This window comes from Panthera tigris, chromosome A2, assembly GCF_018350195.1.
Source record: "Panthera tigris isolate Pti1 chromosome A2, P.tigris_Pti1_mat1.1, whole genome shotgun sequence".
Lineage (NCBI taxonomy): Eukaryota > Metazoa > Chordata > Mammalia > Carnivora > Felidae > Panthera > Panthera tigris.
In genome coordinates, this window is record NC_056661.1 from 100,356,831 (window position 1) to 100,370,686 (window position 13,856).

The 13,856-nt window shown below is 41.1% G+C and overlaps 1 protein-coding gene across 1 annotated transcript in view; it reads left to right on the plus strand.

The window, feature by feature from the left end:
• UMAD1 (UBAP1-MVB12-associated (UMA) domain containing 1) overlaps positions 1-13,856 on the plus strand; it is a 216,857-nt gene that overhangs the window by 10,311 nt on the left and 192,690 nt on the right. Inside the window, exon 2 of the mRNA XM_015535087.2 lies at positions 11,747-11,837. Coding sequence (XP_015390573.1) covers positions 11,756-11,837 — 82 coding nt within the window. The 5' untranslated portion in view covers positions 11,747-11,755. The remainder of the gene's footprint in view (positions 1-11,746; positions 11,838-13,856) is intronic.

Below are 13,856 nucleotides of genomic sequence, written 5' to 3' on the forward strand. Positions count from 1 at the left end.
ATTTACTAAAAGCAACGATAGGATCATGTTAGGGAAGTGAGTTTTATTAAATCCTATATCTTCAATTTTTAACGGCTATTAGATATGCACATGATGTCACTTTCCGGTTAGGTGACAAGTGAAAAGGTTCAAAGTGTTACATTAGAGGGCAGGCAGTCTTCACAGTGAGGTCACCACCACCACTCTGTACTCATCTGGGTACATCGTAAAAGCTGCGCTGGTGCGTGCTGAGGGCATCTGTGAGCTACTCCAGACCAGCAGAAATGGAATGAAAATACTACTACAAGAAGAAAAAAGAACAATGTAAAATTTCTTACTGTTAGAAAAGAGCTTGTTCACCTATTTTTTAAATGGTTGATGGTGGATATTAAAATGCTCTGGTTTTTAGATTTCATTGGATGTTTATTTTTTAAAAATGTTTATTCATTTTGCGCGCTCGAGAGAACACTCAGGGGAGGGGCATAGAGAGAGACAGAAAGAGAGAATCCCAAGCAGGCTCTACGCTGACAGGGCTCTATCCCATGAACCGTGAGATCATGACCTGAGCAGAAATCAAGAGTCAGATGCTCAACTGACTGAGCCACCCAGGTGCCCCCTCCATTGGATAAATTGTTTATTTATTTATTTATTTATTATTTTAATTTTTAGTATTTTTTAACATTTATTTATTTTTGAGAGAGAGAGAGAGAGAGACAGAGTGCGATCAGGGGAGGGGCAGAGAGAGAGAGGGAGACACAGAATCCGAAGCAGGTTCCGGGCTCTGAGCTGTCAGCACAGAACCTGATGCAAGGCTCAAACTCACGAACCATGAGATCATGACCTGAGCCAAAGTCAGATGCTTAACCAACTGAGCCACCCAGGAGCCCCTCCATTGGATAAGTTTAAAAGAATGTTACAACATTTTTTTTTCAACATGTGGATATTTATAATGTGCTAGAAACTACATCCTTTATAATTTTCAATGGAAAATTTTAGATATTACCTTAAAAAATGCAGGGATGCATAATTTTTCACAATTCTTTTAGGGGGTATGTGAGCACTAAAGTATGATTAGTGGCTTTGAGACTCTTTCGCCTGTAACCTGAACTAAGAATTACATTTCATATCATGACCTAGCACATGCACCCAAAGCAAAAGTTCGTAAAACATTTTTTTACCATATATGATGCTCTCTTGATAATCTTTTTTGCTTCCTTTTCTTCTTTCTTTTTATTTTAGAGAAAAGAGAGAGCATGCAGGGGAGAGGGGCAGAGAAAGAGAGATGCAGGGGCACGCTCCACAATCAGCACAAAGCCTGACCTGGGGCTCGATCCCACGATGCTGAGATCATGACCTGAGCTGAAATCAAGAGTCACATGCTCAGCAAACTGTGTCACCCAGGCACCTTTTTTTCTATTTCATTCTATTTAAAAATGTGGTCATGACCCACTAAATTGAGTTTATTTCCACTAAAAGGTCGGGACCTGCAGTTTGAAACACAGCTATAGATCCAAGATTCAGTTCTTTGTTTTTTTCCTTTCCTGAGTGCTTTTTTTCTTTTTGGGGGGGTGGAGCAGTTAAAAAATCTGAGAGTTGGAAATAAAATTTATGTTAATGCTTCAGTTTAATTAATTGGCTTTCACACTTCAGGGGAGCTCGTCTGTGACATCAGTTTCTTTCTTTGCTCCCCTCTTGCTTATCCTCCCAGATGTCTGCACCTTTCCCCTATTATATCAATGTCACAAACCTTCAACAATAAAACACCAATGTGGGATGGCAAAACAGAGGAGAATCTTTGGTAATCCTAATTGGTAGTCCAGAGTTAATGGATAAGTTTAAAAAGAGCTTAGAGTCCTCTCTCTTATACAGATACAAAATCTGCCAGAGACTTTACTGAGTCCATTAAGCAGGGAACTAGTAAGATATAACTACTTCAAAAGAGAACTCAAAGTATTACCGCACATTTATAGTCAAAGGGGGAATGTTGAATTTATAAATGGTGTAAAACTGGTCATTCCCACAAAGCTGTAATTGATGCCTTCTACCAGATACATTTCTGTGGACAGGAATTATTTGCATGACTATCCATTTTCTACAGGTTACCTCCTACAGAGTTGTAATATAACCTAGTCAAAGATAAACAAAGGTTACAATAACCCAGATGGATAAGCTAGCCAGAATATTCACTGAATTCCAAATCCTTTCACAATTTTTCTTTATACTGATCAGATGCAAGCTATTAAGCCCATTCCTGGCCTACGTTTAAATTTTTGCACCTGAAGTCCACATCCAGTTTGTGGAAGATTTATTCAGTCTCTGGAGTATTTTTACATATTTTGAGTTTCTTGCTATCAGCTAAAGAGTAGATTTTTTTCCAAAATAATCTGATTTCTGCTTTCTCTTGAAATATCAGACTCGGTAATACTGGGCCCACATTCCTACATGGAACTGTGATTGGAAATGCCAAAGGTGCCTTCTGTTGTGGTTTTCTTTTTAATTTTTTATTTATTTTTGAATGAAAGAGAGAGCCTGAGTGGGGGAAGGGACAGAGAGAAAGGGAGACACAGAAGCCCAAACGGGCTCCAGGCTCTTGAGCTATCCGCACAAAGCCTGACGCGGGGCTCAAACCCACGAACCGTGAGATCATGACCCTGAGCCAAAGTGGGCGCTCAACCAACTGAGCCACCCAGGCGCCCCATGTGTTTTATTTTGTTTTGTTTTTTAATAGAAAATAGAAAAATGCAATTACCACAAAAGAACTATAAAGTGAATATAAACTGGCCATGCATCCTGGTAGCAACAACAATTAGGTTTGGTATATATTTTTCCGTATTTTTGTTTTCTAAGAATAAACATGCCTGTCTCCTCTCCGCACACAAAATAGAAATTACTTTCATAATTAACAAGCCTGTTCTTTTTTTTTAAGAAACAAGGAAAACTACAGAAAGGATATAAGTAGTATAAAATAAATACAGTAAAGAGACATACTGTAAAGAATATACAAAAAAGATGCTAAAACAGATTATTAAAGAACTACAAGTAAATCATATCAGCTAAAATGACATATTAAAAACCTGCTTGAGGTCTGTTCAGCTAGAAGGTTCTCTAAGGACTGGGCCAGATGGAGCAGCAGTAGGTAACCCCAGCCTCCTGGGCCCATTCACAGGTGTTAACAGGGGCCCTTCAGACTGAGGTGGCTTTAGATCTTCAGGAGAGAGTTTTCTAGATGCTTTGAGATCCTCTCCATGGGGGAGAGATGAGCCAGCAACAGCTTCAGCCTGGTCCTGTGTTTGTTTGTAGTGGTTACTGTTGTTATTGTTGTTTTAGCCTTGCTCATAACAGCCAGTGCAAATTGGACTCCAGGCTTTCCTAGTTCAAAACCTTCAAAAGCTTTTTCCCCTGGTTCCTGACTCAAGCCCTCACAAGCCTTGTTTTGGTGAAGGGCTCCTCCTCGCGGCTCCCTGGGCATCTCTCCCCTTCCCTCCCTCCTTTTCTCAAGGCGCCTGTGGGAGCCCAGGCCCACGCTCTCTTCAAACTCCTTCTGTCTCACAGGAGGCTGGCTTCATGCGTACTTAGCTGCTTGGCATTTGAATTTACCACCCCCGGGTTGTGCTGAAGAGGTCAGTCATTTCTGCAGTTTTGAAACATGAAACAATATAGTCGAGTTAACATCTAAGTCCTGATAAGACAGCCAAGTATGTGTTTGAAAATTTGAAGAAAAGGGAGGGTACACATCACTTTGGTGATAATTAAGGGGATGTGTTTTCATAGTATAATTTGAGATCTTAGAGATCATGATCTTAGTCCCTGAACTTTTACATTTTTCTGTTTGTAATAACACTGATGTTCCTGATTTTAGCTACCACTTGCATGCTTAAGTGCTACATGCTCCCTTTCTCTGGGGCACTAGGTCCTGTTTTCCCGACTGCATTTTACATATTTACATTTGTACCAGTCGCTGGTTCCCTACATCTGACTTGTCTGAAATGGAATTCATTCTGTTTTCTTCTTTTAAAATGAGCTTCCCTTTCCTACTTTTCTTATTCCATCACTTTTTTCAGTCTGTCAGGCTTGAACTTTCAGTCCCCTTGTATTAATTCCTTTCCCTCTGTGTTTTGTAGAGTCCAGAGTCCCTAGGCCCTGCTCCATAGTTCTGCACATCCCTTCTTTTTCATTCAGATGTCTCCTGTCCTAATCCATTCCCTTCTTGCTACAACTTTCTAACTTTATAACTCCGTGCTCTCAATCAGCCTCTTCAGCATATCATTTTAAACTTAATCTTTCTGAAACACTAATTTCCTCAAGATCCTAGACTGTACAGTAACATTAAACAAACACTGATATGCCACTCCGGATAGTCTAACATTTTCTTAACTTTTCAGCCCTTTCAGTCATTTGTCTCTGCCTTTCTTTTGCAGTCTTGATTTCTTGATGTCTTTTTTTTTTTTGCAGTCTTGATTTCTGCTGCTTATCTACATGCCTCTGTTGAGGTCACTCCCTTGCTGTCCTCTAAACACACTGTGCTCTTTGTTCATCATGACCCTTCTTACAGGAAAGACCTTCCTTCTTCTTGTTTGTGTCTGTACCGTACCCAGCAGGTGAAGTTGGGAGTCAAGGCTACCTATTTGTGAAGTCCAGCAGGGTTCTTGTAATTCTCACTGATCCTTTTTGAATCCTTCTGGAGAAAATATGAAGAAAAAACAGTGTGTGTGTGTGTGTGTGTGTGTGTGTGTGTGTGTGCGCGCGTGCGCGTGCGGGCTTCCATACAGGTATCCCCTGCGTTTTGAAAGTTCATATTATGCATGCTGCTGTTGCTCTTGCGAAAGACCTACCTTAGTACTCGTTTTCCCTAACTTGAAACAAATCTGAAGAGGATTTTTCACTTCTATGAGAAAAGGAGAAAAGTGAAAATATGTTCAGTGTTTGTTTACTACGGGCTATTCTAGAGGCAGTGTGCACTCTAAGCAGCGAGAGTGACCCTGCCGAGCTCCTTGCCTGGGCACTACACTCAGAATCTCAGCATCAAGCCCACCAGAGCTCTGAACTGAGTCCGTGAGCATCTGGGTTTCATCTGCATTTATTCTGTGTGTGCCTTAGCAAGATGTATCCTAAGGTATCCCAAAAAAGCCCAAGAGAGGTTATCTTAGGGTCTGGGAATGTTGAAAAAAATTTTCCATGTAAATTAATGGCGATGGCTTCTTCACTTTATGCCATTTTGGCTTATGAAAGGTTTCATAGAAACACTCTACTTTCAGATAGCAGGGGAAACTTGTATGTTATTCTTCTTACAGTTAAATGGCTGTTGTTGATCAGTCACAGATAGGAACCATAGTCTATTTGATGTATTTACATTATTTAGAAGTCTGTTGAAATGGAAAGAAGATCATCAGATTGAGAAAACCATGTTGCCTTAATCTTTTGTCATGGGTAATATTACTTAAAAGGTAAGACTTAAAATAATAGGAAAAAATAAATACATTACCTACCCTGCCCTGTGCCCCTTCAGAACAATAGGGTCTGCCTTGCCTAGTGATCAGGCTAGCCCTTTTATATGCAGTCTCTGTATACCATTAGAAGTGAAGACACTGTCCTTTTATTTTTCAGTCCTGTGTGAATGCATAGAGAAAAGAAGCATTTTGCTTTTTACACAAAGACTATCTGTAACACACACACACACACACACACACACACACACACACACAGTGGTTTAAGTGATTTGAGATGATTTTCCAAATCATTGTGAACTGAACGTTTATATGACATCTAGAATATTGTGCTAATAATGAATTTTTAAAATAGTATTATTGAGGTATTTTATAAACATACAATAAATTGCACATATTGAGAGTGTCCAGTGTGATGAGTTTTGAGTTCTGTTGGTACCCCTCAGACCATCCCTGTGATCACCATAATGGACATATTCATCACCCCCAGAGTTTCCTTATGCTTCTTTATAACCCCTCCTTCCTCTCCCCCTTCCCTGTATGTCCCCATTCCCCAGGAAATCACTGATCTGCTTTCCATCACTACACATTAGTTTGCACTTTCTAGAAGTTCATATAAATGGAATCATACAATATGAACTCTTTTTTCTGGCTTCTTTCACTCAGCTTATCATTATTATTATGATTATGTTGAGATTTATGCTTGTCGTAGCGTATCTTAGGACTTCGTTCCATTTTATTGCTAAACAGTAATAGGGATATGCCACCATTCAGCCATTTATCTGGTTTTGGACATTTGTGTTGTTTCCAGGTTTTGGCTATTACTAAAAATGCTGTATGACTTTTGTGGACACGTGTGGACATATGTTTCCAGCTCTCTTAGGTAAATACCTGGAAGTAGAGAGTCTGGGTCATATGCTAGTTGTGTGTTTATGTTAGCACGGCAAGCCTTTTAAAAAGTTTTAAATATTTGAATAGGTACATAGTGGTATTTCGCTGAGATTTTAACTTGCGTTTGTCTAATGACTAACGATGTTGAACATCTTTTCGTGTGATTGTGTGCCATCTTTGGTGAAGTGTCTGTTCATATCTTTTGCCCACTTTTTACTGAGTTGTTTTCTCGTCACTGAGTTTTAAGAGTTCTATATGTTTTCCAGATACACGTTCTTTAACTGATATGTGACTTGCAAGTATTTTCTCCCAGCCTGTGACTTGGGCAAGTGAATTCTTTGTCCCCCATCTCTATCAAGTAGCTCCAGGGTTCCCCTGTTTGGGACCTAGGAGACATTCACTCTGGTGTGGATCCCAGCTCAGCCAGGTAACAATGCTGCTGCTGGCTCCTGAGGGATTTTTAATTATAAGTGTTAGTATTTTTCCTGTTTATGAGTGTAAAGTTCACTTATTATAGACAATTCTTAAAATATTCAAAATTGTAAGGAAGGAAATGAGACCAGAATATACTTGGGAAGTCTGAGCAGAAGCCCAACTGTGAAGGCCACGTCCATCAGAAGCATGAGTGCTTAGGGTTTACCATAAACTCTGCTTGGGGCAGCAGGACCGTTACCAGCTTCCTCCGCTTGGGGATTAGGGCTCTTAAATTACTCTCATTTTTGCTGTGGATGGCCTCAGAAATGTGGTGGGCTGAGGCTGCAGTGTTTGTTCGTCCGGGATAGAAGTTGAATGCTTGTGTCTGCAACGCTCAGTCAGTATCTGGCCTAAGCACTTAATAAATGTTTATAAAATAGAAAGTAAATGAAGTTCTTGAAGTTAGATGTTGTGGAATTAGTAAATGTCTTTTGAACCTAGAGCTGAGCAAGGCTTGGGAAAGAAGAGATGGATAAAGATAGAAATGGAATTAATGAAATGGATGTGACTAATATTGGGAGCTGTTATATTAAAGTCCATCACAAGCCTCCTAAGTGCGAAGGGCTCCTTGTCTGTGGGGCTTTGTTGATGAAAAACTTTAAGTTTTGGTTCCGAGAGGACTTGGTTTAAAATTCTAGTTGTGCTGTTTAGCGGCCACATAAATTTGGACCAATGCTTAATCTACTTCAATTCTTCTGCTTACACGTTGTGAATACTTGGGTGTGCATGGCGAGATGTCTCTGAGTTACGGGATAGCACACGTAAGACATTCTGGTATAGTGACTGACACTGTAGGAGCTCAGTAAACGTTAGTAGGGTTTTAGTTACTCCTCTTTTCCTCCCTCATTTCTAGTCTTAAGCAAGACAACTCAATCTGGCTGCTGGAGTGGGGACCTACCTGTGTATTTCAGTGATACGAAAAAATATCATGTGATAAAGATAATTTGATTGTACATCATGGTGTCCAGGGGCATAGTCTTTTCGTGCACGGAGTGATTTCTATAAAGATACATGGATGGACTGACTTTAGATACTTGTGGAATGAAGAATTATTAGTGCCAGTAGTACTGTTCATCATAAAAGGGAATCCCAAGACTTGTATTGTAAAATTGGAACGTGATTTTCACATGAAAACATCCTGAGGAGGGAGTTGAGTGGTGGTCACACTGGTGGAGTGATGGGTGTGAGGGTAATTGGTACTTTTGTAAGAATTTTAGAGCTGTTTCAGATGAATATTTGTAGCAAACTATTCTTTGCTGCCATTCTGAGCTCTTTCATACTGTCTCTGCTTCCTTTCTCTTACTGATTCTTCTGTTTCTTCCCTGCCTGGAAGTTTCTTGACTCTTGGAACCTAAGTCATCCCTCCTTTTCTGATGTTTATAATGTTCTAAAAGAAGGGGCTATAATATTATGATCGCCAATCAGTCATACTAACAACAAACTGATGCAGCCTGTATATAGTTTAAATTCATTGTTTTGGATCATGAAAAACTTAAATGCTTCACTTAAGTTATAACTGCTGTACAAAATACTTTAATTAAAAAAAGATTCTTCGGGCTCCTAGGTGGCTCAGTCGGTTAAGCATTTGACTTCGGCTCAGGTCATGATCTCCCGGTTTGTAAGCCCTGCATCGGGCTCTGTGCTGACAGCTCGGAGCCTAGACCCTGCTTCCTTGTCTCCCTCTCTCTCTGCCCCTCCCCTGCTTGCACTCTCTCTCCCTCTGAAAAATAAATAAACATTAAACATGAAAAAAATAAAAGAGAGATTCTTGCACTACCGGAGTTTGGTCTGGGTTTTGTAATAACATAGTTAAAAACTTTTGGGGGTTGAGACTGGCTTACCAGAACCACTTTTGTAATTTCCACGTTCGTTCCATTTCTGTTTTGTGGCCAGACACGAAAAAGTGTTGGAAATTTGAGTCCTTCTGTTAGAAGGCTTATCTTTATATGTTAGAACAGGAACCACTTTTTAAAGGGCTTCTCTTTCTCTGTGTTCGCAAAGCTCCTTGCTGTAGCACCCCAGTGATGCAGTGAACTAAGCAAGCCACATGGCCACACCTACCTCCGAGGAGGGAAGTAAACTGTAGTCCTAGGGCTCCGTAAGGCAGAGAGCCAGTGAACAACCCTAATGATTCAGTGGTTCTCACTTGTGGTCAACACATATAACAGCTCTTCTCATTGTAGGCAAAATAACTCACCCCTCCCCAAGGGCAAGTAACCCAAATTGCCCCATTCAGTCACAGCAGTGCTTGAAGTCCCTTATCGTCCCATCAGGCCCTCTTGTGCCATCTCTTGGTCTGGAGAATTCCTGAATTAAGAAGACCTGTCCCTTATGTCCCCTCCCACTCTGGTGGAACTGGGAAACACCCTGCCCAAACCACTCCCATTCAGAAAGGGGAGGAACTGGAGATACTCAACCGTCATGGAGTGGTAGCAATTCTGAAATCCCACTGAGCAGGCTTTTGGGGGGAACCCCACCTTGGTTTGGAGGATGTTCATTAATTATGCCCAGATTCTGCTTCCCGGGAAAGGCTCCCAATCCGTTGTTCTCTCTCTTTTTTTTTTTTTTCCTTTTCCATTAACTTCCTTGGCTCCCACTGAAGTGGGCCCTAGAGAATAGGATGTCTTTGGGGTTGAGCAGTTTTCTCTGGCAGCTTCCTGTCTATAGGGTTGTCCTAAAAATCCAGTAGTCATAGTCCTGTTTTAATCCAGACTAGTAGTAGTCATTTTGGCCACACAGCTCTCAAAAATTTTGTTGGCTTCCCAGCTTGATTCCAATCAGCTTCATGTGTCAATAGCCAGACTGACAATTTTTGCTAGAGATCTCTCAGATTTGCTACATTTCTCATCTTTTTCACCCCACATGTGCCTCCTCCCTTTAATTATTTGAGGGTACCTTTTTTCTGCCAACCTTCAGCTGAAGACTTATCCTCTTCGTCTGTTTTTCCTGAAACATTTTATCCCAAGTGAAGGAATTTACTATGTGCCACATTGATCCACATTGAGGTTTAATATCAGGTGTAGCCGTTGTGTCCTCTTGATTTGATCCTGACCCAATGTTGAGTTTTAATCAGTTGTTCTTTCAGAGGCCTTCTCCGCTTCATTTTCAACTGCTTGGGGTTGGGAAGTCAGTTGCCTTTTCCAGTCTGTCAAGGCTTTGAATCTGAGCTCTCTTTTCTTACATTCCTGCTTGTAAACCAACCAGTTCTCTTCTGATCCCTTTTCTTCCTCGCGCAGGTTTCTCTTGATCTTACTCAGTTGTTCTTAGCATGTCACTCTTTGTCTTTTCATCTTCTGCATTTGCTTTGCATCTAACCTCCTTTTTTCACCAGTTCCACACAAGCCGTATCTCCTTGTCCTCTGCTGAGGGTGCCAAACTATCTCCAGACCTTTCTTTTGGACCCGTCACTATATCCAGTAAGCATTTTCTTTGAGGATTTCAGAGGCTGTTCCTTTTCTTTTACTGAACTGTTTTCTTTATCACATGCCTTGTCTTTTACTTCTCCAGTTTTTAAAAAATTTTTATTTTTATCCTTTTTAATTAAAAAAATTCTTTTTAATCTTTATTTTTTAGAGAATGAGAGAGAGACAGAGTGAGGGCAGGGGAGCAACAGAGAGAGAAGGAGACACAGAATCCGAAGCAGGCTCCAGGCTCCGAGCTGTCAGCACAGAGCCCGACGCGGGGCTCGAACCCACGAACCGTGAGATCATGACCTGAGCCAGTCAGACGCTTAACCGACTGAGCCACCCAGGAGCCCCTTTCTTCTCCAGTTTTTATTCCTTTAAGTTTTTTTTATGTTTATTTTTAAGACAGAGAGAAACAGAGCATGAGTTGGCATAGAGGCATAGTGAGAGGGAAACACAGAGTCTCAAGCAGTCTCCAGGCTCTAAGCTGTCAGCACAGAGCCTGAAGCGGGGCTTGAACCCGCCAACCGTGAGATCATGACCTGAGCCGAAGTCAGACGCTTAACCGACTGAGCCACCCAGGAGCCCCAGTTTTTATTTCTTTAAAAGTGAACTTGGCCAAATATGTTTTCTGTCAACAAATCGGCTCCTTTACCGTCCACCCAGGTCTGCAGCTAAGGGTGTGTCAACCTCCACAAACCCCAGTACACTTCTCAGTTTCTAGAACTTAGTTTCTAGAAGGCCTTTGCTCAGATAGGATCTTTATTTGCCCTCCCTGCTTGATTTTCTGGTATGGGTGGAATATTTGAAAACTAAAGTGTGGAGAACTTACTGCCAGCAGGACTTCCTTTCTTTGCTGTTACGTTGCTTTGCTTATAGGGACTGTCCTCAGAATGTGATGTGTCCTCCTGCGTTCCCTTCAGCTTCTTTCCCAGTTGTTTTCTAGGAGTCGGTGTCCTCCCTGAGTGTAAAGAGGAAAGGTGTGCGCGCGCGCGTGTGTGTGTGTTGGGGGCAGCACACAGTCTTGCCAACACAAAGATCTGCATTGATGGGAATTTAAAGTTGGTTGCAGTGGATACAATCCTGAGTGTCTGAATCAAGTAACTAACCTGTAGATGATGTTTGAAGTGCCTTCCTTTCTTTTTTTAGGTGGCCTCAGTTTTATGACCCTGGCATGACAAGAAGCCTGGACAAGTTTTTGTTTCGTTTTCTTTTTCTTTTCCCATTCCAGTGTCTGATTTATAGTTAGTGAGATCGTTCCATATCAGGGTTACCTGTTGATTTTAGTTTTACATATAATAATTTCTTGGGTTATTTCCTGCATGTTGAGAAATTGAGAGAGGTTGCATGATTCAAGGCCCGTGTGGTTTGGAACTGGAAGTCTGTGCCCCTTAATTTCTCTTTTTGTCTTCTGACACCAAGAGAGGGCTTATGTTTTTAAGTCTGGTAATGGAATTCCTTAAAGTAATCATTGTGATATATTTATGTTTGGCATTTTACTAAGACTTTTACAGTTTGCTCTGAATCTGACATTGCGTGGTGTTTCTGTTTCAGATAGCAGCAATGTTTCACTTCTTCAGAAAGTCTCCGGAATCTAAAAAGCCCACAGTACCAGAGACAGAAGCCGATGGATTTGTCCTTTTAGGTGAGCCTTTTACAGAAACAAAATCGTAATTGGATGAGTTATTGTTCCTTTAAAAGTTTACTTTAAAATTATGTGATTGATTTTTAATTCTCACTGACACCTGAATTAATTTATGTATATGAAATCTATAAAAATAAAGCTCCCCAGTCACTTAGAATATTTTTGTCAAGTCACACTCTTATATATTACTTTGGCTGCATCCTTCAAATTATATGTGTAAAAATCGTCTCTTTTTTTTCTGATAAGCTGGTCTACCTTTTTAATTGCAAAAAACCAAAAGTCTTGAATGATCCTTGATAAAGTCAAGTTCTGTTTTATAAATAGCAGCAAACCTCGCCTCTTAAATTAGCATCTGAAATTAAATTAGGCATCCAATAAATCATTTGCTGAATGAAGTATACTTTTTAAATCGAAATATGTTACATAGTGTCTCCTAAATGTTTGTTAAGATTGGTTTATTTTCTATTATAAAATTGATACCTGCAGTTATTACTATTTTGGAGGCTTTAAAAAAATTTCTTTCAAACAAATACTATGCTCTTTCCAAGGCGAATTCTGAAAAATAACATTTCCTTCGTGTGTCGTGTGTCTTTCCCCTGAGGAAGAGACTTGCAGTCTTTGTATAGTTCTTCCCAGAAGTTCTGTCCCCAGGGGTGATGAGCTAAAACCCAGTGTTCCCACGTAACTCACATCCTCTCCCACTCTGGACTTCCTCCCGCCAAATTCTGCTTTTTCCCTGAGAGGAGTTGCATGAACTCATAGGGTATTTGCTCCCTGGGATGTTTCTCAGGTATCTCTCTTTCCAGATTCTGGTTTCCTTCCTCTTAGGATCTCTATCTTGGCCCAGTCAGACCAGGGTCCCCTTACATGGACAAATGCTTCACATGTCTTGAAAAGTGGAGGTTGGTGCCTTGGATTTAAAAGTGATCTTGAATTTTCAGCTTCGGCCCTCTCAGAGCTGGGTTCATGCCATGCCTCTTTCTCCACACTTTTACAAGTTTGGGTGGGTAGGTCTCTGCCTCTTCAGCCCTTCTCTTTAGGATCTGGTCTCTCACAGAAAGGACACGAGCGTTTCACCCATCTGGCCCTCTTCCATTTCTAGGCCTTAATCTCTGGAAGACCAGATTACAGTTTTTCTTGCGGCTAAATGTTACCTATGAATGTCCCATCTTTGACACAGTCAAGTTCTGTCAGCCAGGATCTGCAGTGCTGGCAGATTCCCCTTCCCTTCTGGCAGTTTTTCTGAATCTGCTGCCTATGTCCTAGGATAGGGGCAATAATTTGGGTGCTCAGCATTGTTTTCTCTCTGTCCACATCCCCTGTGCCTGAGGCAAAATAGTGAGGCATTGTTTGACCAGGGCCAGTGGTTTTTCTGGGGAACTTTCTGATGGGTACAAACTGGGGTCCCATACACATGACCGCTCCTCTGGCCCTTCTTATCGCATCAAGAATTTATGCCTCAGCTTCCAGGTCCGAACTGGCTCCATCAGTCCCAACTTCTGTTCCTTGAAAGCTGCCAGTGTTGCTCCCCTCTTACCTCCTGAATTAGCCTCACTAACTAAACCTCAGGGATGCCTCTGGTCTGCTTCTTTAAGCATTTCACACAAAACTCTTCTCTCAGAAATGTGCTTCAACAAAGCCTGGTTTTCCAAACTCTGTTCTGTGTTTCTCTGTAGTCTTAACACATGTGCAGAGAGCTTTGCTGTTTTCTCTTGTATCATGTTTAGAAATCAACATTACTCTTTTTGTAATCAAATAGTCATTTAAAGGATGTGAGGGTAGTACACAGACATCTTTGTGAGCAGGTGCAACTTTTAATTTTCTTCATATATCTTCTTCACCTGTCTGGTGAAGCACCTGAAATTGCTGTGTGGCCTGCGACATTGCAGCATTTCAGAGGTAAGTTTTAACCACAGCTGAAAACCCCCTGCCGCTGGTCCTTCTAAAATCTCCACTGTCTGGTAGCTCAAAGCATATGGATGCTTCAGTTGTAGCTAGCCCAACACGGGCCTAGTTTCC